Source organism: Montipora capricornis, chromosome 9 (genome assembly GCF_036669925.1).
Source record: "Montipora capricornis isolate CH-2021 chromosome 9, ASM3666992v2, whole genome shotgun sequence".
Classification (NCBI taxonomy): domain Eukaryota; kingdom Metazoa; phylum Cnidaria; class Anthozoa; order Scleractinia; family Acroporidae; genus Montipora; species Montipora capricornis.
The window spans coordinates 22906319-22933818 of record NC_090891.1 but is presented as its reverse complement, the minus strand read 5'-3'; the positions used below and the strand labels follow the sequence as shown (position 1 = coordinate 22933818).

At 39.4% G+C, this 27500-nt stretch overlaps 1 protein-coding gene across 2 annotated transcripts in view; it reads right to left on the bottom strand.

The window, feature by feature from the left end:
* Window positions 1–1303: 1303 nt before the first annotated feature.
* LOC138015177 (uncharacterized) overlaps window positions 1304–27500 on the bottom strand; it is a 73417-nt gene continuing 47220 nt past the window's right edge. For both annotated transcript variants that reach the window (XM_068862112.1, XM_068862113.1), the window contains exons 3-4: window positions 13194–13637; window positions 1304–2486 (exon numbers count right to left, since the gene is read on the bottom strand). In XM_068862112.1, the coding sequence (XP_068718213.1) occupies window positions 2094–2486; window positions 13194–13637 (837 nt within the window). In that variant the 3' untranslated portion in view covers window positions 1304–2093. The remainder of the gene's footprint in view (window positions 2487–13193; window positions 13638–27500) is intronic.

Below are 27500 nucleotides of genomic sequence, written 5' to 3'. Positions count from 1 at the left end.
CTTGGCTGTTAAGTTTGAAATAGTTGCTTGCAAGATTCAAACAGTTTTCAGTGCAAGTTAATGCAACAGAAATGACACAAAAAACTCGCTAGATGATGTTTTGTCAAAACTTTAAATTTAGCGGGCTGTACAGCGGGCCGTACTGTAGAATACGGCCCGCTAATTTAGCCAATTACAGCGCGCGTACTATCTGAGAGATAAAGACAGAATGCGTCACGCTTTTCGTTACTCGAGGACTATTACTAAAGTCCAGGCCCCAGTTGTTTAAAAGGTGGATAGCGTTATCCACCGGATAAATCACTATCCAGTGGATAAGTAATACGGAATTCAATTGCGCTATCCAATGGATAGCGTTATCCATCTCTTGAACAACTGGGGCCAGCCCTCTAGTAGCGTAGCCAATTAAAATGCAGGATTTGCATTAGTCCACTAGTTGGGTGATACTAAAATACAAGAGACGAACCCAAGGCTTGTTCACAACCTTCACTATTACGTCGTTTTATGGATACATGCATGAAATAAATATACTGTATGTGAGGCTTGCGACCGCAGTAAGAAGTTGACAGTGTATTGCCAACTGCCGATAGATTTCCTCATGTTTTGAAGCAGGCGGCAGCCCTACCTGAAAGCCATTAGTTTCATGCTCCGTGACTCCATGACCCAACCATATGGTTAAGAGCGATCGTAGAATAATTGTTCACATTTAAAACTGTTGTTAAAGGCGTTAACCCCAATCAAAACCAGTAAACAGATGCTTTACAAGTTTCTATGATGGTGTTTCGAAATATTTCATGCTATACTTAACAAGACCGGGAGAAATTAGCCATGCAAGGAAGATATGTTACCGAGTCTGTTATCGTCAATTGCCCATGGATATTTGAATTTCAGCAGTTTGCAAGAATCCACGAATGTGACAAATTTTGAGCTTCTTGCAGTGTTTTGCTAAAGAAAGTGGAAAGACAAAAACCATCAAATGGTTCTCTGGAGGGCATTGGAACTGGAAGCACCTAACTAGCCACTTTCTGAGAGTTTGTCTTCTTCATCTGTTAGCGAGCGGGTGGTGTTGGTTCGATTGTCTTTTTGATCTAACCTTTTACTCTTGGCCGCCAATAATTTACGGGACATCTCAAATTATTTATCTAGATGAATATTGAATGGTGATGAAACCCCTGAATGCTTCCTGTAAACACGACAGCTTGTCAAGTGCGCGCTCGTTGCCGTAAACGTTTTGACAGGTTAAGGTCACCAGCTGGTAAGTCCAAAAAGTCGGCGCTTTCATGTTTATTTAGGACAAATATTTATTTATTCGTTTAAATCAAGAGGAAAAAATTCATTAAAAAAGGTCAATGCCAGAGGCTTGTTTTGGATACTCCTAAAAAATAATACACTATACTAGGAATTCAAAACTATAAGATAAAAGTGGCAATCTTCGAGGAAGAAATATATAAGAAATGAGATGAATAAATTAAAATGAAATAAACTATTAACACACTATTTAAGAAATAGAAAACATGTACCGTGTTTCTATCGAGCTATAGAAACACGAGTGAAAGTTTGGGAGAACGAGAAATAATGTGGGAACACGAGCCGCAGGCGAGTGTTTCCACAGCTTTTTCGAGTTCTCTCAAACTTTTACGAGTGTTTCTATAACTCGATAGAAACACGGAGTACATGTTTTCTATTTCTTTTAGAAAACAACGCGACGAGAAAAAGGTTAACAACTTGTTAACTCTAATTATCAAAATGTAAATTCTCATTTCTCGCGCCATCACTACGTCAACAGCTCGTGCTAGTTCTGTGTCTCCATCGAGTTATAGAAACACGATTTTTAACCAATCAGCGCGCGTATTTTCTCAGGACTGTTTTCTAAATAGCTATATAACTAGATAACTATATACATCAGTAATTTATTTACGTGTTTAGATTCTAAATATAACAGCAGTAATAAGGAGAGAGAAAGAAAATTATAAAAGCAGAAATAACAGTAGTAACAATAGAAATCCCAATAAAACTAAACGTCGGAATGTCTTCATGTCAATGACAGTTCTTGATGGCGATGGAAAGAAAGAAGGGATGATATGTCTTGTTCCGGACTAATTGCCAAATTTGTGGCAAATATCGCCAGAATAGACGATTTCGACATACTTTCCTTTCTCTTCCTGGATGTAAAATTTTACTTTCACTCCGCATTCAGGCCTCTTGCATTCCCCAGACCCTCGGAAGAACGGCGCTGATTGCCACTTGCGCGAGTTTTTAGACCTCACGTGGTTATTCTTAAAGCGCAAATTGCACCATGGGTTGCTCTGTTTTAGTTTAGGGTGGAAGATCTTGCACCAGTCCCCACCCAGGTAACGACCTCCGCCTGGGTAATTCCTGACAGTAATCGTTTCCCAGTCGGATTCAGTAAGAGCGAATTTTGCCTTTGTCTTGTCCATGGTCTTGCGAAAATACCACTCTTCTCCCTGCGAGTCAGAGTCATCTTTGGGCTGAAAATGATAACAAGAACTTGAAATACTAAAAAGGAAACCTCACTTTAATAGGTTAACATATAATGAATGAAAGATCATTGCAGTTAAGCAGAAAAATTTAAGCGGCTGCGAATAAAGGCGGAGAAAATCCATGCTTGTAGCCGGGCTGGGGGGCGTCCTCTCGCTTAGGGGTGTAAATTTCGGATTTTGGTCCCACTTAGGGTGTTCTGGGCAAAACGCCATCATATGTAGCCGTGAAGGTCTCCTTCAGGGTTGCGCGCGAAGAATTATAAATAAATCATATTTAGTACGTTTCAAATATGGTCTCTTTTTGGGGTCAAAAAAGCCTGGGCCACGCCCATATTGGCCTCCTTTAGGGGTTTAATTCAAAATTTCTGACGAGCATCCACACCCCTTATCAGTGATATGAGTACCAATTTCATAAGCGTAACGAAGTTTCTACTTACACTCAGTTCTCAAGATTTAATCCTTTTAATCAAATCTTACGAAATATCTAGTGCCGTCTCCAGCGAAACGTGTATTAGTAAGTTCACCAGTCTTTTTTTCTTTACAGAGGTCATATCTCTGGATCGAAAACATTTAAGATTGATTATGAAGTTTGTTGATGAGATTGTAAGACTTTTTTCTTGGGAAGACAAAAGTGACGTTTGTATGACCGGAAAATTAAATAGATGATTTCAGAGCCCAGACCCCTTTTGATGCTGATCAACCAATAAAAAGAGGTCACAACGTCACAGTAAGGCCATTTTGAAGTTTCTCTCATATCCTTCGTAGCATTTAGAACTGAAAAAATACAATAGGTGAGTTGAAACTAAAGGGAAACAAATAGACAGGCAGTGGAAAACTCTGGCTCTGTTAACCCTGCGTTAGATGTTAGGATTTAATAGCGGAGCACCATTGTTAAGAAAATATGGTAACCCCTGGTAACCCATCGATGCGAGAAATCTTGGTTTTATAGCCTTGACGTCATCGACCGTCCGTACGTACGTACGTCCACCCTTCCATGTATGCCAATGTGACCAGTATATGCTAGTTTACAGCATACATCTTTGATATTGGACATCCATGTCTTGATCAATTGACACCTGTCAAATGTGACACCTGTATTACTATTGTCTGCTGCTGTTAGTGCTTAGTTGTCACTTAGACTTGACGGGACATTTCGGGCCGGTTATTCGAAGAGAGTAGTAGTAGTAGTAGTAGTAGTAGTAGTAGTAGTAGTAGTAGTAGTAGTAGTAGTAGTAGTAGTAGTAGTAGTAGTAGTAATAGTAGTAGTAGTAGTAGTAGTAGTAGCCTCTCCCAGCAGCCGTCTTAAACAGTTTACTCGGAATCTTATCAAGACCAGACCATCAATTTCCTGTAAAAGGTTTAATACAATATGATACTCGTATGATACTTGCATGCACAGAAAACGATTTATCAGTGGTTTCTAGCTAAAACTCAGGATTTACATCTGCAGCAGGAATACCTTCTCAGTGCTAGAGTTTGCGCAATACTTGTAAAGTCTTCGTTAATAGTTTCTGCTACATCAACCGATTACTAACAATTTTATTATCAGCTTTGATCTCCAAGATATTGGACGTCTTGCCGCTCTTACAGGAGGTTAGCCCATTAATTAGGTTCCATGTTTTGCTCAAAATACCTTTATTAGCTTCCAGGTTGTCAGAAACACAGAGTTTCTTTGCGAGCTTAGTTGCGTTATTTGCCTGGTTTCTAGCACGCTTATATTGATCCTATGCGGCTGAATCATTGGAAGAGACTGCCTCGTTTTTAAGGAAATCTCTTCTTCTGGTTTTACAGCGTAGCTCACCTGTAATCCATGGGCATTGCATTTTACGGACTCATTTCGGTTTTAGCGGTGCGTGCTTATCAATGCAGCTAAGAAACATTTCTTTCCATTCACGCTACATGTCGTTTGGGTCAGAATGCACATCAACGTTTGCCCATGGCATTTCGTTGAGATCACTTAAGAACTTGTTTCTGTCGAAGTGCTTAAATTGACGTGTCTCAATCGTGCGAGGACCATTACGGTCGTAGTGGGCCTTATGTGTCAAGAAAACAAGATACCAAGGTGAATGACACCCGATTTTGTAACCCTCTTTGTGGAATTTGTCATGCATAAATCGATTATGGTATTCGAAACTGAGGTGACACGTGTTGTGACACGTGCAGGCTAAGACCATATATATATATATATATATATATATATATATATATATATATATATATATATAGCTTGAATATCTGTAATGGTTGACCAAACGATAAACTCCCAACAGAAGGATCCAAAAGGATGCACGTTGTCTCCTCAGTTAGTATTTAAAGTTGCATATAAACTGGAGAGGAAGACAAAACTTCTCGAAGATCCAGGAAATTTAATAAAAACGTTTCGGCCCTTCGGCCTTCGTCAGTTAAAATATATATATATATTTTTAAATAGAGTACAAGTTAAAAATCTAAGGATAAAATGGCCTAATTATTACAGCAGTGGAGACTATATAGTCTCTGAAAGACTAACAATGGCTATTGTAATGGAATACAATTAAGTAGTAAATTGTATGGTACAATACAAGCCACCACTAAAGCTTAATCACTAAAACAAAAGTAATGATGTAATAATAAAATCTAGAGTTATGCAAGTGATTCAATCTATTTATGTAATACCTACTACAAATTAGATGGGACTGTAATGGAAGCAAAAAAGCTTTTTATGGAACATTGAAATTGATCCGTTTTTTTGAACGGAATTCACAGCGCTTATTGAGGCCAAAAGGCTGCAGTGTGCGCAATTGTGCCGCCCAATAACCCTCCCACTTTAATAAAGTGTTATCTAAATCTCCATCAGTGTTCATTATCATCTCAATGACAATGAAGTTGAAGTCCGAAAGGTTGTGAGGAAATGTATTGAAATGAATGGCAAGCTGACACGATTTTTTGTTTCTTTTCATGTCAGATTTATGATTTCTGAACCTGACTTTAAATGCATTGGAAGTCGAACCAACATACTGCACTTTGCATTTGTTGCAGGAGGCTAAGTAAATAATTCCAGTCGAATTGCATCCAAGGTTTTGTTTGATTTGATACGACCGGCCAGTTGCAAAACTTGAAAATTCACCAGCTTCCAACAAATAATTACAACAGAGATCACATCTTTTGTTGCATTTAAAACATCCGCAATTTTCAAGTCTGCATAAGAGCACGCATGCTCTTATGCAGACTTGGCTATGGGCGTAATTGATCACAAAGCGAAATTTGAGGGTACAATTAAGCCAATGCTTTGGTTGAGATATAGGGATGATATTTTTGATCTATGGACACAGGGTGTTGAGAAACTCCTTGAATTTACCAACTATATTAATTCACTATATCATACCATCAAATTTGAATTGGTTTATTCTGAAAGCAGCCTCAATGTTTTGGACCTTACTCTCCTTTTACAAGATGGCTTTATTTCAACAGATATTTATTCCAAACCCACTGATAGTCATTTGTATTTGCCCTACAATAGCTCACACCCAGATCATTGTAAGAAAGCTATCTCTTATGGATTAGCCCTTAGAATTAGGCGTAACTGTTCCACCAACGCCTCTTTTGTGAAGCGCTGTAGTGAATACAAAAGCTACCTCAAACAACAAAATTGCAATGGGAATCTGGTGGACAAACAGTTTGAGAAGGCCATGCAATTGGAGAGATCAGATGTTCTCAAGCCAAAAACAAAAACTAAGAAAAAAACCTTTCCCTTAGTGGTCGATTACAATCCGAGGCTACCTAATATTTCGTTGATCATTAAAAAAAACATTTTCACTTGCTCGAATCCAACCAAGTAATAAGGGAAATTTTTCCTGCCAAATCCGTCATTCCAGCATACCATAGAACAAAGAATTTGAAGGACATTCTTGCACCCTCCAAATTCAAAAGAAGTCGAAACCATGACGAGGTTTAAAATTGCGGGTGTTTTAAATGCAACAAAAGATGTGATCTCTGTTGTAATTATTTGTTGGAAGCTGGTGAATTTTCAAGTTTTGCAACTGGCCGGTCGTATCAAATCAAAACAAAACCTTGGATGCAATTCGACTGGAATTATTTACTTAGCCTCCTGCAACAAATGCAAAGTGCAGTATGTTGGTTTGACTTCCAATGCATTTAAAGTCAGGTTCAGAAACCATAAATATGACATGAAAAGAAACAAAAAATCGTGTCAGCTTGCCATTCATTTCAATAAATTTCCTCACAACCTTTCGGACTTCAATTTCATTGTCATTGAGAAGATAATGAACACTGATGGAGATTTAGATAACACTTTATTAAAGCGGGAGGGTTATTGGGCGGCACAATTGCGCACACTGCAGCCTTTTGGCCTCAATAAGCGCTGTGAATTCCGTTCAAGAAAACAGATCAATTTCAATGTTCCATAAAGAGCTTTTTTGCTTCCATTATAGTCCCATCTAATTTGTAGTCGGTATTACATAAATAGATTAAATCTCTTGCATAACTCTAGATTTTATTATTACATCATTACTTTTGTTTTAGTGATTAAGCTTTAGTGTTGGCTTAATTGTATTCCATTACAATAGCCATTGTTAGTCTTTCAGAGACTATATAGTCTCCACTGCTGTAATAATTAGGCCATTTTATCCTTAGATTTTTAACTTGTACCCTATTTTAAAAAAAATTTTAACTGACGAAGGCCAAAGGGCCGAAACGTTTTTATTAAATTTCCTGGACCTTCGAAAAGTTTTGTCTTCCTCTCCAGTTTATATGCAACTTTATATATATATATATATATATAGGCTATCTATCATCTCATATCCAACGCGCGCTCATGGAATAATTGTTAAAAAAATTTATATATATTTAACAATTATTCCATGAGCGCGCGAACAAAGGAGACTAATGTTGCGCATGCGCCTCATCACCCCGAAAATCCCTTGAAATTTAGTCAAATTCACTCGAAACGCGGGAACATGAGAAATAGCGGCGGATGTAGTGCTGGCTGGCATCGTTAATATTCATCGGCTGTTTCCAAAAGGACGGTACACAATGAATGCAAAAATGATGAGTCATTTGAAAGACTTGGGCATTACCTTATCTTTATGAGTGATACTGGTTCAATACAACGGGAAAGACGGCGAAGGATCACAAATGAAGCGAAGATGACGAGTCATAAGTGTGGCGATGAAGTGAAGAAATTGCAAGGAGCAGAGGATAGTTTTGCCTCCTGGCGTTGTTTTTCCTTATTTAAGAGACTTCAACTCAAAATGCAGTGCTGCTTAATAATAAATTAAGTCGGATTTAAATTGAAATGTGAGTTTACATTAAAAAGTGTGGCTAAACTGGCGTTTGAAGCGAGGACAACGATAAATCAGCTAACAAGATGGAGTTGAAAAATGGCAGCCCACTGGCGGAGAACATCTCAATTCGCTATAAAGCTTCCCAACCTTGAAATTTTGAACCACATGCTTGAAATAGAGTCGGGAATTGTTCTGGAGAAGAAATAGGGCTGATTTTGAATCGTGAAGCGAACAGATTAAGCCAAGACGCAAGGCTTTCCTTTACGAGTGCTTCAGACTATTTAAATTTCCTTGCCAAAAAATATTTTGATTCCCTTATTCGAAACTTTTGTCATAGGCCGTGATACGGGAATTCCCGCTTGCTGCAGTAAGCCCAACAACCAAAGAAAAGATTTGTGTAAAGAAATTGTCATTTAAAGTGGCAAGGCTCAACACAGCAGGTTTTGTGTGATACGGTGTTGTCTACAAAGTGGCGCCAAATCTTGTTATGATATCATCTCACTCTGCCCCATTGTGTCTTTGACTTGGCAAACTTTAACGTCTGAAAATTAAACCACTGAGAAAGCATTAAATTTGAAGCTTTTTTCAATTTGTATATTGTCATATTGCCCTAAGCTGCGAAAGTTTCAAGTTGATGAAATGACGCGCACAAGAGATTTTAACTCGGAGAACGAGACTCAAGTCGGCAGCTCATGCGTTCTCGTGGTCAAATCTTAGAAAATAACTCGTGATACGGGAATCGCGTTTAACAGCCGACACACAAATATCATAAGAATAATTTGAGTTAAACAGTTTAAATTTAAAAGTGGCAAGGCGCGCGCAAGCGACCAGCAAAGTGAGCCCATTGTCCCATTGAAATCTGTCACTTCGAGCCAGTTGTTTGATGGGACGTCTCCTTAATGCTACCAAGCGATATCTTGCCTAGTGAGTTTCGACGCTTTGCAATAAATTTTAAAAAATCCCAATCAGTGTGGATACATCATAAACTAAGTTTGCAGGGAAAAACATGGAGATTGACAATGGTTCATAATTAAATTATTTAATTATTCGCACAAAATTTGCTTATCTGAGGCGAAGTGCTATTTACAATTACATAAAACTGCTTACCACAGGAATTTTAAAAGCCGAAAATATTACAGAGAACATCACATGCACAATGCCACCACTAGAAATAAATGGCATATAGTCAACTGTACTAAAAAAAAAGAAAGACTCTGATTTCTATTTTAAATAAATTATTCATTTGTTTGGGTATTAAAGCTCACAAAGTGCCCCTCTCTTCTCTAGCCATGAGCACAAAAATAGTTAATTTTTCCTGAAAAACCAGCGAATTTAAAAGGCTCAGTAAAATAGGAAATAACAATAGCTTGCACATTCATCAACTACCTACAGGTTACTACAGTACCCTTATTATCTACCCTCCGATTTCACTCCATGGCGACTTAGTAAATCCACCATTCACGTTGCTAATTGCAACTAGTAGTTAAAATATGGGAACTGGAAAAGAAGAAGAAGGCGTTAATAACGCTGGCATTTCTTGTAAGGTTTCTGTGGACAAGAAGGAAGGTAAAATACATTAATTTGTTAAAGAAAATTTAATGGGCTGCGCTAGCTTATATTGGCTTGAGATTACATACAAAACGAAAGGAACAGCGAATCTTACCTTAGCAGACTTGACAGCCCGGCCTCGGCTGAACAACCACCTCAATCGATCTATGACAACATTCAGAAACATTTTAACTCGGCAATTTGCCCAAATCAATTGTGCTTACGGTGCATGAAGCCACGGACGAAAAATCGATCGCGCGAAAGTGAAAGACTTACAAAGAAAACAGCTTCTACCACTGAAATACCGCTATTCCGAAAGAAGAAAACGTGTATACGTCGCTGCTGCCATAAAAATCCCTGCAGCAAGTGATCGAACAAGACATTTTTGGCCGCCAACTTGTTTGTTACTTCGCGCGCGCGCGTGCGAAAAAACCTGGGTACAAGAAAAACCATCAACCAATCAGACAAAAGTCTCCTTTGTTGAGCGCGCGTTGGATATGAGATGATAGATAGCCAACGAGGCGCGTAGCGCCGAGTTGGCTATAATCATCTCATATCCAACAAGCGCGAGTGGAATAATTGTTAAATTGTTTTATTAAAAACGCCCCCACAATCTAGAAAGCTAGGCTACAATAAAAATAAAAAGGCCCAAAAAATCACGCAAATGCTTGCCGTGTTTGTAGATAATGGTATAATGGCTCATAATCCATGATGGCTTAGCCAATCAAAACTCTCGAATTGCATTATCCAATCATCCAGTTTTTAATAAATATATATATATATATAATAATTGTCAGAAAGGAAGAAATGTGACAATTTGCTTCAGGCAACAAATTGCAATTGACATCGCCAATTGCAAGTGTATATAATTCCTTATTTTCGGCGTCAATTTTGGTAATATTTTTTCGAACTTACCAAAAAGATCAAGTGGAAAGCTTGGGGGTCGATATCAAGTCCCGACTAGGAATGGTGTAATCCGTGGCTGATTTCGACAAAAAGACACTCCAACTCATCGTTGTGTAAATCATCTCGTGTTCGATTGTTAAGATTGGTGCACAAGTAAACCAACACCGCCACCATTGCTTCCGTTAACTTAACGATCTTTTCTGACCAGTTCAAAGCCAGGTAAATAGACTTCGTTATTATGCACTGTAGAGTCTAATTTAGACTTGTTGATTAGTAAAACATCAACTTTAAAAGAGGACACAAAAACTCTATGGTCATCACACTTGAAGGCATCAGCCGAATCGGATTCCCTGACGGCACTGTCCCAATTTACACGTAAATAGTTAATAAAATTCAGAGCAAGACGCGAGGTGCCACCCTTGTTTAAGCGAAGGCTACTCCGATTGAGGTGGACAGTTGCTGAAATGTTTGAATGATCAATAATAAATCCTCAAGCCATTTGCTGGCAAAACTGTTTAAGAACTTTATTCACAGCAGGAACTTTACTGGCCAAGGCTTCATCATCAGATCTACTGATGAGACTGGATATTGTGATCATGGATGGGGATGCCGAAGTAACTGATTTGGTTAGATCAACCAATTCGTTTGCACATTCACGAGGAGAGTTACTGGAAATCAAACTATCAGTTCCTACATGGATAATAATCTCGTCCGGGTTTCTGCGTAAAAGTGGCTTTATATGATCCTTCATGTCTTGCGTTGTGCATCCCGGGAATGTAGCTATTTTGACTTGCGAGTTCCTGGACATTTTTTGGCTTTGAAGATATTTAAGTGCAGAGTCCCTTGCTATGATAACCTTCTTCCGACAATTGGGCTGTGGTTGATCATGATCATTTATCACTGATTCAGTTGAAACAGTTTGACTATTGTCACCGCTATTTGCTTTTTGATTCTCGCTTCTCGTTCTTCATTATTTTGACGCTGGTCAAAACTGTTTCAAATTTCAGTGATATTAGCGGGCACTGACTTCTGGCTACCTTTTGCATTTCAATATTTACCTCGCGACTTATCATCTTGGGCACAACATTCTTTTGACCGTGATTGATTGTTATCAAATTCAATCTTTATGGTTAAAGCAAGCCTAAGGGAATCATTTTCTTGTTATAACGACAAATCGCGGCTCTAAAACGTCAAACACTTTTCTTCCAACTCTGATTGCGTTGTCTTTTTTTGGAAACAGAGGATAATAACGTTTCAAACCTCTTTTTGCAATCAATGAGTTCGGCAAAAAAAACATTCTCGTCTTGCTTTTGGGCGTTTATTATGGACAAGAGCCTTGTGTTTTCTTCAACTTGTTTCTGAAGTATGAAGAAATCAAGTTTTAATCCCTCAATTCCGGCTACAATTTCTGGATTTGATCGTTCTTGTGTACAATTTGACAGTCTTTCGTCATCCATCGATATTCGACTATTATGCTGACTACTGTTGGCTTCCAGTAATAATGATGGTTGCGTTGTTTGCTCGTTTGAAACCAAAGGATCGGGATCTTGCAAAACTGCTGTCGTTCCCGGCTTTTTTTGAACTAATTCCACTAACGTATCTGTTAAAGCAGGACCATCGCGTAGAAAACAGTGTCAAGTGGGTAGGAGGAAAGGAGCAAAGGATTAATCTACTGCAAGAGATTCACCTCTTGCAAGTCCAGACCTGGAGGTAGAGTGATCGTTGTAACCCAAGGAGTAAGTTAAGATTCATTCAAACAACGGCCCTTCATGATAACTATCCGCAAAATTGGTCGTGCATCTCGTTGATTGCAATTCTAAACATTAGAGAGCTAAACGTATGATGTGCTGAGGCAGAGGGGGTTACGTACAACTGTTCAGGTTTATCAGAGGGGAAAGGGGTTATTTTAAAGAAGGAAATTTCATCAATCTTTAGTGCCTTTTTAACTTATTTTAGATCCCTCGTGCACACTTTGCACAGTTTACAGTCTCTTAAAACGAAATTTGACTTGATTTGTTGTGATTTATTATTGCCGTAGAGTGACTGCCCGCAACAGTTTTGGCCTGGAAGTCTTTAAAAAAGTTAATACTATGATCAAAAAATCACTTACTTTTTTCCTTCAGATTTTGAAAATGTGTTTGCATAACACCAGCCTGGGAAAATATTGAGCTTTGACTTTTATCCAAAGGCTGTTTACCTGAGTGTAAGTTTCGGATTTCATTACTCACGTCGAAAAGTGACCAACTGGACCTCAGAGGGTTGGATCTAGGGAAAAGTGACGCCATTTACTCAATAGCTTAAAATTTAAAGTTTAAAAATCTGAAATCCTGAAACTCTCGTGCTGCATATTAATTCAGTCGCGTACAAACGCATTGCATATTATAATAATTAAGTCAGTATTCTCGTTTGTCTCACGATGTGGTCACTTGTGGTGTAGACCGCGACGTTTCGACTGCATACTGCTAGTCTTCATCAGGCGATGAGGTCGACTGGTTACGCGTCACCTTTTAAGCAGCATGCACCACTGTGATTGGTTGGTTTTCCATCGACCTCATCGCCTGATGAAGACTAGCAATATGCAGTCGAAACGTCGCGATCTACATCACAAGTGACCACATCGTGAGACAAACGAGAATACTGTATTATTATTGTACTTCACGACGTTGAATAACAGCAACCTTTTTTACGGTATTGCATATTCTTAAACTAGTGATCTTTGACATCAATTTATCCTCGACCCAGCTCTCTCACGATTTAAACATTAGTAATGGCGGACCGTTAAATAGAAAAATTCCAGTTAAAATAAACAAGTGTCGTTTTGAAATTAAGGCTTAAAACTTGGGTTTCTTAGTGTTTAGTTAACATAGTTTTGAAATCCTAGGGAAAAAAAGATTTGATTTTTTTTTAACATAGCACCCCTTTAATTCTTAGTTAATATCATTCTCTTTCCATGTCTTACCTGTAACGGTACATGGGTGACCGGTGATTCGTTTACCTCGTTGCGACTCACAGGGACCATAATGACGCCTGGACGCTGTCGTTCTTCACGAAAAGCGGTAAAGCGTGGAAAAACACCTTGTGTCTCTTGACAGATACGAGGGCAGTGCTTAGGACATGAGGAGCAATGTACTACGTTGGCTTGTGACAATGCATCCGATTGGTCCAATCTGTTCGGTTGGAATACCCAGGAACCCATGTAATCATTAGCACTTGGCGAACGGAGGTCAATCTTCTGTGATGCGCCAGCTTTGGGCTTTCTCTTTTGAAAGACCGGCGTTTGGAGCACAGAACTCAAACTGTAAAGAGGCAGATTGGGACGAGGGAATGCATCGTCGTCTTCTTCTTCTTCACAAATGAAATAAGAAGGTGAAGAAATAAGGTTACTGACCTCACCGTCATTAAGCTGTTGAAAAGAAAAGTAAGAGTGGAACTTAATGCTGATGCTGATGCTGATGATGATGAGGACGACGATGAGGATGATGATGATGATGATGATGATGGTGATGATGATCCCATGCATGCAACTTGCTTTACGGCACAGTTGGTTGCAATTGGAGCACGTGGAATTAGTAGTTTCATAGGATGCAAAATACAAGCTAAGCTTGTTTAAAACGTCATTCTTGAAATCCAATTTCAAATGGTCGAGACGGCAGAAAGCAAATCGTTATCTTTAAGAAGATTACGACATTTTTTAATTTCCAAGATCAGACATGTTTCGATGTTGGAATGGACCAATCGGATTCATTGTCATAATTAATTATGCATGTTTCGCCCAGTTGTTATACAGTCCTAACGGTTTTTCAAATATTCTGTAACTGATGATGATGTTCGTAACATCAAAAAAATGTCGCAATCTTCTTAAAGATAAAATTTCAAATGTTTTTCAAAAGCACTGAAAATTAAACGTTTGACCCAAAAATATGACATTCACGTCAAGTGATTAAAAATGACACTTCCCAGCAGCAGTGGCTGTCCGAAATTTAAAAAACTTTAAGGTTGTCTCTGTTTCGAAAGCCGGGAAACTAAACCCGTAAATTTGGTTTGTTTGCCCATAAGGAAACCCCCTACGATTAAATGAACGCCTACGGGAAGGTTGATATCGTAGGTCATGGCATCATGTAGGTGATCCGAGATGGGGCGGGAGGACTTGATATTGGGGGTATGGGTTTGTTTAATCATAATTCGGGCCTGATATTGATACTAGGGGTTTTATATGGAAAGGATGATAATGAGGGTTTATGATATAAGTAAAGGTAGGTAAAGTCTGCTTTTTGAGCCCAGTGGCCCATTAAGCCGGAGCTTATCCCGGTTTCTGTAGCATGAAGCGACTAGGAGTATTTCTACTCCCCTTTGGATGGGATGAAGGGCTACCCCCAGCATTAAATTCGCCGGTACCCATTTATAAACCTGGGAGGAGAACACAACATAATGTCCCCGGCCGGGGCCCGAACCCGAACGACTCGCTCCGGAGTGGAGCGCACTAACCATGAGGCCACCATGCCTCCATCTTATGATATAAGTAGTATAAGAAAATGCCGCTCTTTTGCCGGTCCCGTCGTTGTTGTTTAGCGGACCTGCGCAATAGCTTCATATAACTATTGGCTATCCCGAATGTAATCACGTCCTTCTTTCCTGAGTTGCTGAGTTGCTGTTGCTGTTCTGACCTAACGGTTTGCTGTGGTTCTGCTTGCATCGTTTACTGTGTGAGCCTGGGCTAAGTTATATGGTATCAGAATTTAAACTGGGCTTTTATTTTATTAAATGTCATACGACGGAACTGAAACGTGTGAATTGGTAGGATTATACATGCTCTCACTTCCCGCACAAAATTTCAAAAATGGATTGGGACTCTACCGTGACCACGGTGTTGCAATATGCAAGTCCACACCAAGGCAAGTCGAAAAAATAGTACCCTGAGAGGATATGTGCTTACTGGTAATAAAAGTTAAACTGCTTCATTCTTATTTGTAATAGAAATTGACAATGAATACTTTTCGAACCTATGAAAACAAGGTGGCAGGTTTTGTAGTGTGCCAGGGCGTACGCTGTATGGGAAATTATTTTTATGAGATTAGTTGTAGCTGTCGGTAAGTTCCAACAAGTAAAATTAAAGAAGGAAATGAAAAGATGAGCATGAACCACTCTCACTAACCATCAAATGACCGACCTTCGGCACTATATACCGCAATGGAACCACAGAAGCAATTAATTTGCGGATTTTTTTTTTTGGTTCTAATGTAACTACTAACTCGGCCAAGAATTCTCCTAACTCATGTTTTCCATCCTATCGCCAGAAATTTACTTCCCCTCCGGGCGGGAAGCGGGAAGGAGAAAATTTGTGGGGCAGTTGTGAATTTTTGAGAACACTTTTCAAAGTTAAATTCTATGAAAGTAAACGTATTAATTTCTATCATTACTCCTTTGAATCAGTTGAAAGCTGTATCACGGTTTACAACCACCGTCACTTGCACGAGCAACATGTGCCTTTTTAACGAATATTTAAAACAATAGAAAAACATAATTTACAAGCAACGCGAAATAGAACGAGTCCGCAGTGAAGAACGTACCAACAACAAGAAAATACCTTATGCACCCCGAATTACAGTTCAAAGCCATGATAATTAGACCAAATTCGTATTCTCGGTATTGGACTGGAACTAGCTTGCAATGGAGGTTAATGCGGGGGAATCTTTTCAAATGCAAATACCTTTTAATATATTCCCCCGCATTAGCCTCCATTACAAGCTAGTTCCAGTCCAATACTGAGAATACGAATATGGTCTAATTGAAAACTCATTTTGAGGCATCACGCGGACAAATGGGTCGAATGTGGGCCACCATAAATTCGTCCAAAAATTGCGTTACTTCCGTTTCTCTCCATGGCCAAATTTTGGCAGACCGTATGTTTATTATAACATTAGTCAGTCACACTGGTCAGTTTTTACAGGGATCGGTTGAAATGATTTCATTCTCTGACATGCCAAAGCGCCCACAAAGGACAAAAAAACCCCGCGATTTTCTAGTCGAAATCACGGGAAAAAAAATTACAAAGAGCGCTTCTTAACAGCCTAGCAAAGGCATCTGGATGTTTTTTGTAGCAAAATATGGCAATCGTAATATCGAATATTCTTGTCAAATAAAAGTGAGCTTCTTTGTTGCATAAACATCCTTAGTATTTCACGTAGCTAGCCGTTAACTTACTTTCCACTCTTAAAATTACCTCCAACTACGTTTTGCATAGAATAAGCTTTTAGAAAGATGTTCTTGTTTTCTGAGACGACGCTTCTCGATTCGGGGGCATTTTGTGAAAAAAATATTGACCACTTCTGGCGTCGCGCGCATTGCCCGGTTTGCCCATATTATATAAACTTTTATCACTTCGCTACAAAAATACATCTACGTCCTTATCGACATTCATAACTTGCAAGATCTTGAATAAGGACATTTCGCAATTGACATATAAAATAAGATAAAATAAATCTAAAGAAATAGTAAATAAACATTATGAGTAAAACTAATCGTGCAGCACGTGCGCACGCATTAGCACAAATTCGTGCGGTACTCTGCACAACAACGACGTAAAATCACCAAATTTGCGGTTTTGACGACAGCGCGAGCGCACAAATGTCAATCTATAATTCTATATTTTTACTCTGAAACCCCTCGTATCAATTTAGCTTTAGAATACTTTGCCCGTATTGTACGACGCGAACGAGATGGCCTAACAGCGAGAAACTTACGATAGTGCAAAGTTGTATTTTGAGGTGACGTTTTCGTTGACGAAGTCGTCGTCCCTATTATTGCATATTAAAGGAGGCAGTCAGCAAATAGTTTTAAGTGTGATGAGAATTTGCTACCCATATCATTTACATACAGTAGGACGCATAGGGTTCCAAGAACCGTCCCTTCGGGGACTCCTGATAGAACTTTAGCTTGAGTACTGGAACAGTCCTTAATTGTACTGGACCACGTTTTGGGTTCTATTTACTAGCCACGCCTGCAGCCAACCCAAAGTTTGACCACGAATACCATAATAGTCGAGCTTGAGAAGCAAGCGCTTGTGCGCAACACTGTCAAATGGTCTGTTTGGGTCCTGTAGTTAAGTGATCGTGCTAGGTGCTCCAGGGTATATATTAGTTCAGTCTCACATGAACGATGCTGTCTAAAACCATGCTGGTAATGTTGTGCTCTTGCAGGTGAGCCATGATATTGTGAGATATGTGCTCCAGGATTTTGCAATGGATTGATGTTAATGACACTGGGCGATAGTGTGCTGCCTCCGGCTTACATCCCTTATTGTATATTGCTGTTATGTTTGCAGTTACCCAGTCCCTGGAGACGGCGCCAGTATCAATTGATTGTTGAAATATAAAAGTCAAAAACGGAGCTATAGCTGGTGCAGCAAATTTTAGTACGTGCGCAGGGATGAGATCAGGGCTAGAGTTGCGTTGGATGGGTTGATTTTGTCAAGGAGTTTTATAACACCAATATGGTCGATAGCAATGTCTGGCGTATCAGGGAATTCACTCTGCCCTACTGTTGGTATTATAGGGTTCTCATTGGTAAAAAACTCTGGTGTACTGTGTATTTAGCACCTTTGCCTTCAATTTAGGATCTGCTATGTCCGACTCCATTTGATTTCAGGATGGGTATACCAATTGAGTCTTTGCGTTTGGCTTTAACATACTGCCACAAACGCTTGGTGATGGCAGCATTGACATCGTTCGATGCATTGTCAACATTATCCTCAGTTTGAAAATCGAAAAGATTATTTATATATTCCTGGTGAGCCTTCCTCATCTCCTTGTGTACCAGTTTGCGAAGTTGCCTGAATTTACTACATTACTGCTCACCCTTGCTTCGACGGATGGGTCGATTTCTGTGAAATTTGAAAGGATGATAGTTAGAGAATGGAGAAAGAATCCTTGATATAACTGAAAGGTCTTGTGTTTTGCATCAGAATGCGACGAAGAGGTGAATACGACTTGTTTTTTTTTTTTTTTTTTGCTGATGCATTGTTCATCTATACGTATGGGATGTTTATGTTTTTATGCAAATTTTGACAATATTAAATCACAAAAAAATTCAAGTATCTTTATTTTGAGGTTTCAACACAATTTGTCACTTAAAAAAGGCAAATATCTGTTTTGAAAAATAGTGTTTTGACAATAAAAGGCGACACGGGAAAACCTCGATCCGTTTCTGTAAGCCGTCGATATCACGTGACGTGGTCTTTCTTTCTTTCTCTATCAGTCTTACATCGACCATGATCTAGTGCTTTACTGGCTGTAAGCACAAAAACCATAAGTGTACAGCTTGTTCAGATCCCGAGGCCTAAAAATCACGATTGAAGCCAATAAAAACTGAGACAGTACACTTACTTGACGTGACCCTTGACCTCTTAACAGGAAGATGCAAACCCTACATGAAGACTAACAACAAGTTGGTGTATGTTCACCGACATAGCAATCCACCCCCCCAACCCCCCCCCCCCCCTGCATTACTCAAAAACATCCCACGAAACATCAACAAACGTCTGAGTCTTCGATGAAGCTGCCACCCCTTACCAAAAAGCGCTTAAGGATGAGGGACACGACCACAGGCTAACATTCAACTCAGAAAAGAACCAAACAAGGAGAAAAGTCAGAAGACGGAATATCACATGGTACATGTACAACCCTCCGTGGGACTTGAATGTTGAAACAAACCTGGGAAAGAACTTTCTTCTCATCGTTGACAAATGCTTCCCCAAGAACCATCCATTGAACAAGATCTTCAATAGGCACACACTGAAATTGAGCTACTCTTGCACGCCAAACATGAAAACAACAATTGGATCCCACAACAAAAGCGTTCTTTCAGCATACACCACCCAAACACCTGCAGAACAGCATGACACATGTAACTGTAGAAGAAAACCAGAACGTCCGCTTGATGGTAAATGCCTCCAAACTAATGTTATCTACCAAGCCATTGTCACATCCACTGATACAACGACTGACTCATACGTTGGTCCAGGAGCTAATTTTAAAGAACGCGTCAGAAACTACCAGTCATCTTTCTGGCATGCCAGCAAGCGAAACGAAACGGAACTCTCCAAGTACGTATGGACCCTTAAAGATCGCAAAATGCCCTACAAGATCAAGTGGACAGTGTTGAAAATAATGTCTACCTTACAACAGTGTTTCTTAGAAATGTGGTCTGATTTTTAAATGCTCTGATCCACCAGGGTTAAAAACACAATCACAAGACCGCTAGGTTTATGCAGTTGTTACCTGTTTGTAACGCTTTGATCTGGATTGCCTTCGTAATTACTGGGTTGCCAAACCCAGTCAAAATCTACGTTTCATTTCTCTGTATTTTTTTGTGTGTCACGAAAAGTCTTTCCTGTCCCTCCCCTGCTAAGTAGTGTCTTTGTGTGTAGAGTCTTCTGCGCGTGCGTTTGGTAAGTTTGAGGGGGTACTAGAAATGCATAGATTTCATCCGGTGGACACAGTAGAATATTTAATGGCGTCGAAAGTCATTGTAACACGAATGGCGTTTTAGTGGATCTTGAAAAAAAATATTCCCTTATGGAGCTCAATAATGGAAAGTCAATAGGATAAACAAGAAAGACGGTGAAAAATACCACCTGGAATCTTCAAAGCAACGAGTAATAGTCTTCCCCAACAATTGCCTTATTTGCCGTTGGATATCATCAAGTGAGCTTTGTTTCTGCTGTTATTTGGCTAGCTGTGGTGTTATATAAAAGACTGAAACCAAATGGCAAATTCCGCATGAGTTTAAGAAGGAATCGAACGCCTTGAATGCATCACAATGTTTACTCAAGTCGCATTTCAGTTGTCTGGCAATTTACATTTATTTTGGACTCAACTCTGCATAGTCTACAGGTACAAAAAAAGTTGGAAATGTGACAGTGAAGAATTATTTGAAAGAAAGCTTGTTGTCTCTTTTGTGCTTCATTATTCACGGTCAAGGTTCTTCCGAAAAGGGTTTTAAGATCCTGAACTGTGAGACTGCTGTTGTTTCTTGTTTGCACGCACGTATTTAAAATAGGAAGGGTTTTTTGCCGCTAATGGCAAATATTTTCTTTGTTTCAATAAATTTTACGCTGGAAAAAGCTTTTGTGACATTTTTCGTCCAAATTAACGCCTAAAAATAAAGCTTCTTAACGACCTTAAAGTGGAATATTTTTTGTTGCGTTCGACGAAAAGGAGAACGCAAACCTAATTTCGTTTTTGCGTCCTGTGTCTTTCGAGTTGGTGTGCCTGTGTACGGCTATGCAGAACTTTTCGAGATTGCTGTAAGGACACCAAAATGCCCCCTTTCCCCTTTCCCCCCCACCCCCCCCCCAGCTTGATTTTTGCAGGGACATGTGTCGGCCGGAAAACTGGTGCGAAATTATGACGACATCTGACCTCGTTTTCGTTCTCGTTTTCGCTCTCGTTTTAAGATATTTTTATATTCATTGTAATGCGCATTTGATCATTTCTGTATGGATTTATGCGCAATAGAAGTATTGAATTCAATTAAATTCAATTAAATACGTCACATTCTCGTTACATGTGATAAGACATGTCGCGAACATGTGGGCAGGCCATTTGAGCTCGTTTTCACGATACAGTCGCAGTAGGCCTCGCCATTTTGTGCTCTCAGCGTTGGATTTTGGTGAGGTTAAACGCTTCGACGGTAGCATTTATCGAAATCTGAGGGAATTGTCTTTGTTTATTTTATATGCTAACGAACACGACTTTGACTTTCCATGGCTTTCAGGATGTTAACCGTGGGAACAGCTATATTTTGATTGCATTTGTTGACTAGTTATAGTCGCGACAGATACATGCATTGTACATGTAGCTCTTTATCCGGTCGAATACTGTTTGAAATCGGTGGAAAAGTACTCTGAAGGCAAGATCCATAAGGGTGAGGTTGAACCAAGGAACGGCAAATTATGTAAATATTGTCTACTTCATTCATCAGGGATAATACTTGAATCAGTTGCAAGGAGTTTGTTTACGCTGACGATAAACGAGCAGACGATTGCAAATGTTTGCTTATGTTTGTACCGCTTCCAGCCGACAATAATATATGTTAAATATACTTTTACAAACTAGCTTTTACGCTTAAACATTTGCAGTTAATGTGAGAACATTTAGCATGAAATTTGAAGGGTAAAAATTACGAGCCTACGGGAACTGGCCTTGTCACGCAACGTATCAACAAATCGCAGTTTGTACAGGGGACCACTTAGCTGGAATCGGACTTTGACATTATGATATATCTGTCTGTAAAACCTTCGTTGCCGATCAGTTTAGCAATAGACCGGCGTTGAAAGTCAGGTAGTGAAATCATTTGTTTTAGGTATATATATTTCCGTGACGGCGTCGAACGCACTCTCATGATCTTTGATTACTACTAGTAATTTAATTGCTGGCGAGCCCTAGCGAGGCAGCAGCCTATTCTTGATATTAGCGAAAAAATCAAAATTTGTGGAATGTAAGATCGGAAGCATGCGCAGTCGATTGTGGTGTTATCATGTCTATAATCCGTATTGATACCCGTGATGACGTCACGTGTCTTAGGAATATACTCCATGGGAGAATCGTACAACCTCACAGCCTTCGAGTCGAGTACTTTTCCAGTAGGTCGTCATTGATCATCATTCAACCGTATCGTACATGTTCAGTCTTTGAACCTCATACATTTGACCACCGAGTCAAATTGTTCTTCGACGTCTTTAACTGTTGAGCGAAGAGAAAATCAGTTCTCGAGCTAGACCACGAGCAGTCGTCCTTCTTCCCTTAGAGCCACGCACGACGGGTTAAATTATTATTTTATGCAAATTAATGGTGAAAAACGAGGCGTGTCACGCAATCGCGTGCTCAACTATGTCAGAGAAAAATAAGAGACTGCTCGCAGTCTATTCTCAAGCACGACAATAAACTTAAATTGTCATTTGATCAACTACGCGCAGCATTTCTAAAAAGGTAACTCTTTTCTGAAAAGGAGCCAGAAATTTCAGAAGAACAGAAGTTTAAATTCAAAAAATGAACTGACATGCCATTGTTTTGAAATTATCCCTGTGCTTATTTAAGGGGGTACTCTGACGAAAAACACGATTTTTCAAAAGGTCTCAAATCCTCGAGGAAACGCCGCCAAAGTGTTGTATACGCTTTACACATAATGAATTTAACTTACTTTCACCAACATTTCAATGTTATTACGTCGAAATACTTGTTTGTCATAGCATCCGCCATTTTTGGTATGTCGCCTGCATACTTATTCGAGAAAGCCTGGAACAAGGACTTATGACGTCACTTACTCAACAAATCGCTCGCTGCTACTTGAGTAAACAATGGAAAATGTGTCTGAAAGTGAAGCTTCGTCTTCTATCGATCATGATTTCTCGATTTCAGAGTCATCGTTTGACTTCGAAAAACATTCTGAGTCACTTACCTGTGATTTATATGAAGATTTAGACTCGTAGCTACTGAGGAAAAAGCATATCGCATATCGACGGGAAAGAGCTCAAGAAGAAGAACAAGAGGAATGCTTGTTTAACTGATATCAGATGGTATGTTGAAGTCGTGATTTTGTCTGTTTACTAATATTCCCTTCATTTGAAAAAATTCAAATTTCTCGTTATTTTTTCTAGGTGCAAATGTAGGTGTTGTTCTTAGGACGCGGTAACAAAGGCAGAGGAATTCCTCTGCTTTAGCGAAATTGAGCGGTACCGGGGGAAGGTGGAGGCAGTTGCAGATTATAAAGAACTACCACCGATCTGCCTGGGTTTCAATCTTGTTGTCTAGTGGAGTGGGTTTGAGGAATAGCCGCCGTAGGATTAAGAAACCGAAAGAAAGGAAAAGAAAGGAACTTTATTTAAGTGTCTAGTCGTTCTAGCGCTGAAGCACTAATTGGGGACACTGTAAATTGAAATTAACAATTAACACAAATCAAGTCAAATGTTGGTTTTTGAGGAGAGGGGAAACCGGAGTACCCGGGGAAAACCTCTCGGTGCAGAGTAGAGAACCAACAAACTCAACCAACATATGACGCCGAGTCGCCGAGTCTGGGAATCGAACCCGGGCCACATTGGTGGGAGGCGAGTGCTCCCACCACTGCGCCATCCCTGCACACCGTAGCGATACACGTATGAGCGAGACCTAACTGTAAAGTCTGAGTAAGTGCTGTGTAATAAATACCTCACGAAGTCCCAAACAAGAAGAACAAACTGTTGGTATGAAACTGATCGTAGAAATCTATTCAGGAGCTACAGTAGGAAAACTATTGCCATTACCATTCTTAATTGTTACGTTATAAAATACATGAAAATTTTTCCCGACAAGGAAAACCAAAAGTGCAATCCAAATTAAGCTTATTATACAGCGCTTTCATACTGAGACTTTCCAGTTTGGCCTTGCTCATACATTGGGCCATCCATTTATTATGCGCACCCCCCCACCCCCCATTGAGGGGCTTGGAAATCCAAGGGGAGGAGGGGGTAATTGGGGGTGATTTCTGATGGGGTAACACAGTCGGCGTCTATGATTTTTCCCCTTAAACCCCTTTTTTTCTGGATGGGGGGATGTGTCGGCACTTTGATCTTCAATATCCTAAGGGGGTAAACTCTTAAAGCCACCCTCAATAGGGGGAAGAGGGGGGGGGGGGTGCGTCTATTAAATGGAATGGCCCATTGATGTGTATCGCTTGTTCTTTCGGTTTCTTAATCCTATGGCGGCTATTTTTAAAACCCACTCGTCTAAACAAGAAACCCAGGCAGCTCAGTGGTACTGTAGTTCTCCGTCATCTGCAACTGCTTCAATTCCAGCTTCACCACGCACCGATTAACTTCGCTAGCAACAGCGCAGAAGCATTCCTTAACCTTTCATTGGCCTTTGTTACTGCGTCCGAAGAACAACATGTACATTTGCATCTAGAAAAAATAACGAGAAATTTGAATTTTTACAAATGAAGGGAACAAAAGTCAACAGACAAAATCACGACTTCAACATACCATCTAATATCATACTACTTGGTGTAAGCCTCGCACAAAACGAGAGTGCATTCCAACGATCTCGAAGCATTTCTCTTGTTCTTCATCTTGAGCTCTTTCCCGTCGACATGCGACTGCTTTTTCCTCAGTAGCCACGAGTCTAAATCTTCATAATCACAGGTAAGTGACTCAGAATGTCAAACGATAACTCCGAAGTCAAGAAATCATGATCGATAGAAGACGAAGCTTCGCTTTCAGACACATTTTCCTATGTTTACTCAAGTAGCAGCGAGCGATATGTTGAGTAAGTGACGTCATAAGTCCTCGATCCAGGCTTTCTCGAATAAGTATGCAGGCAACATACCAAAAATGGCGGATGCTATGAAAAACAAGTATTTCGACGTAATAACATTGAAATGTTGGTGAAAGTAAGTTAAATTCATTATGTGAAAAGCGTATACAACATTTTGGCGGCGTTTCCTCGAGGATTTGAGACTTTTTGAAAAATGGTGTTTTTTCGGCAGAGTACCCCTTTAAATAGTAACGCCTGCCACACAGGCTAAAAATATGCACACCTTTCTTCGCTCTTTTAACACTTTCACGAACATTTCCGGTACGCTCTTGCTTCAAAAATGTGCAGCTGTCTTAGAAAAATACCAGTTTCCACGCCAGCACTCACTTTCACACTGAACCGGGAAACTCGTAGTATTGAAATGAACATTGCAACTCGCCACAGAATATTTAGTCGCTGATTTACCGGGAAGAGGAAAGTAGACTCTGCTCGCTGGATGAGTCAGTCCAGTTTCATCAATATTTTGAAATTTACAACAGCGTGGCAATTTTAACTGTTAGAATTCCCATGAGTTTTAACTATGTATCGGTTACGGAAACTAGTCTGACAGAAACCTATAATTTTTTTTAGTCAAGAAATATTTGAAAGAAAGCTTGCTGTCCATTTTTGATTTATTATTGAAAGAAATGGTTCTTCAGTGAAGGGATTGATCAATATTGTTCCAGAGAAGAGTCCGGTCGTGGGTCAATAACCCGACAAAGAAGGCTTCCCGACCCGACAGATAAAATATAAATATTCAGTTAAATATAACAACAAAATTAAAAAACGAAAGACGTAAGGTTATTGGCTAAAAAGTTCGTTGTTTAACTCTAAAAGCGACGAATGATATAACATTTCTCATTGATTGTGAACAAGAACTTTGACACAAGGCGATCACGTGCACCTTTGTGGTTGCCTAGCACGTGATTAATTTCTTCCTTCTGACAGAACATAATGTCCTTCCCCAGGAATTTTAGTGTTTTTACGATCAATTGTCATTAATCTTTTGCTGAGAATTCGAAATTCAGAGTTTATAAATATAAAAACTATGTTATTTTTTCTTCATCTGTCTTTTGGCTTGCCTTTCATTGTTACAGTTTAGCATAAACATTTTGCAGGACTTTTATTTTTCGGCGCGAATTCGGACTGAAATTTCCTCTGGGAACTAATTTTTGCCGTTTTCTTTTCAAGCAGCAAGACTATTTTCAACTTCTATTACGGTTTGGTAAAAACTCTTCAATCACCGAGAACTTGGAAAAAATGTGGCATCCTGGAGGCCTTAGAAAATGGTGAACGTGACCTTTTGATTGACTGCTTTGAGTTCGTTTCTTATGCGTCAGAGACTGGAAAAGTATTGTCTTAACTTTTTATAGTTTCGCTTTGTCTGTAGCAGGCTCCAATTGCTTTCTCTCAATGCGAATATCAAAATAAACGATCCTTTTGACTCCACTGTATGTGGATTAAAAGCCATCTTTAGTTATATTAAGGAGAGTAAATATTTTTACGGTTTTTAATTTGATGGTGATTTTTTCTGCTGGAACTTATTTAATCGAATCAAGTACATCCGAAAAATCCGCAAAAATTAAACCCCACGAAATAAAATTGTTTTTGCGATACCATTTGGTGCAAAAGTAAACCAAAAAGAGACTTGACCTGTCATCAGATTAGACTGAAAAGAAGGGAAATTATAAAGCGGAAACAACATGTTCAGTCCTTTTTTATTGTGTGGCATAAACGTTTGCTTAGTGCAACTCTTGACATGCATGACATGCAGGAAAATGTCCGTCAGAGTAATTTACAGTTAGTCTTTTTGCAGACTATTTCACTTAAAGGGGCTATGTCATGTTATTTTAGGGTGCGTCGGGAAAATCTTTAGTAAATCACGAGTTTAAAACTCGAAAATGCTAATGATTCTGAGAAAAAAAAAAGACCTTTATCGAGACTATTTGTCAGAATTTTGAAAAACGTCGGGTTGCCTTTTTCCAAGATTACCCAAGCGTAACACCTTTCAATCTTGTACATTTATGTCCATCCATGCTTCTCTTGCAGTATTTCTTTCATGTTGTTCAACAGTTTTAAGTGGTTATTGCAATGTTTCATTCTACGTTTTGGGCATTTTGGGGGAAAAAATGGAAAGGAAAGCAGCTTAATAAGTGTCTAGTCGTTCAAGCACTGGAGCACTAATTGGGGACACTGTAAACTGAAATTAACAATTAACGTAAATCAAGGCAAAAATGTTCAGGAGATGGGAAAACCGGAGTACGAGGAGAAAGACCTCTCGGTGCAGAGTAGAGAACCAACAAACTCAACCCACATATGACGCCCAGTCTAAGAATCGAACTCGAGCCACATTGGTGGGAGGCGAGTGCTTTTCATCACTGCGCCATCCCTGCACCCCAAATCATGCATGGAATTATATCATTTCAAGTGACATAGCCCCTTTAAAGAAGAAACGTGTGAGTTTCACTTATGAGCGTGCCTAAATACCACCCAAATCAGTGCCTTCTCTTTTTGTGTATCATGCCAGGCAACCCAGGTTATGCTCATGGAGCGTCTAGTTACAAATAGGAACGGTAAGACATTCAAAGTCAGCATAGATTACACATGGATCTTTAATTAAATTGTTTATTGAGGCTTTTAAGTAAAATAAAATGTTTTTTCTTTGGGGCTAAACGTGTACTGATAATTCGAAAGTTCTTTCTTTCTTTTTATTTCACGTCGATAACGTCTGCATGTAAATTTGTTTATTTTTAGAAAGCAGTTTTGTTAAGCAATCTGTTTCAATAAATAACTAGATGCTTCTGTGAAGCATACACTGGGTTGCCTGTGGTACGTGCTACAGAAAATCAGAAGGCACTGAATTGTGTGGTATTGAAATACAGCATTCCAGTCTCTGAAGAATAACAAATAAAAGAGAAGCGAGAAACATTGGCTTCTGGGCT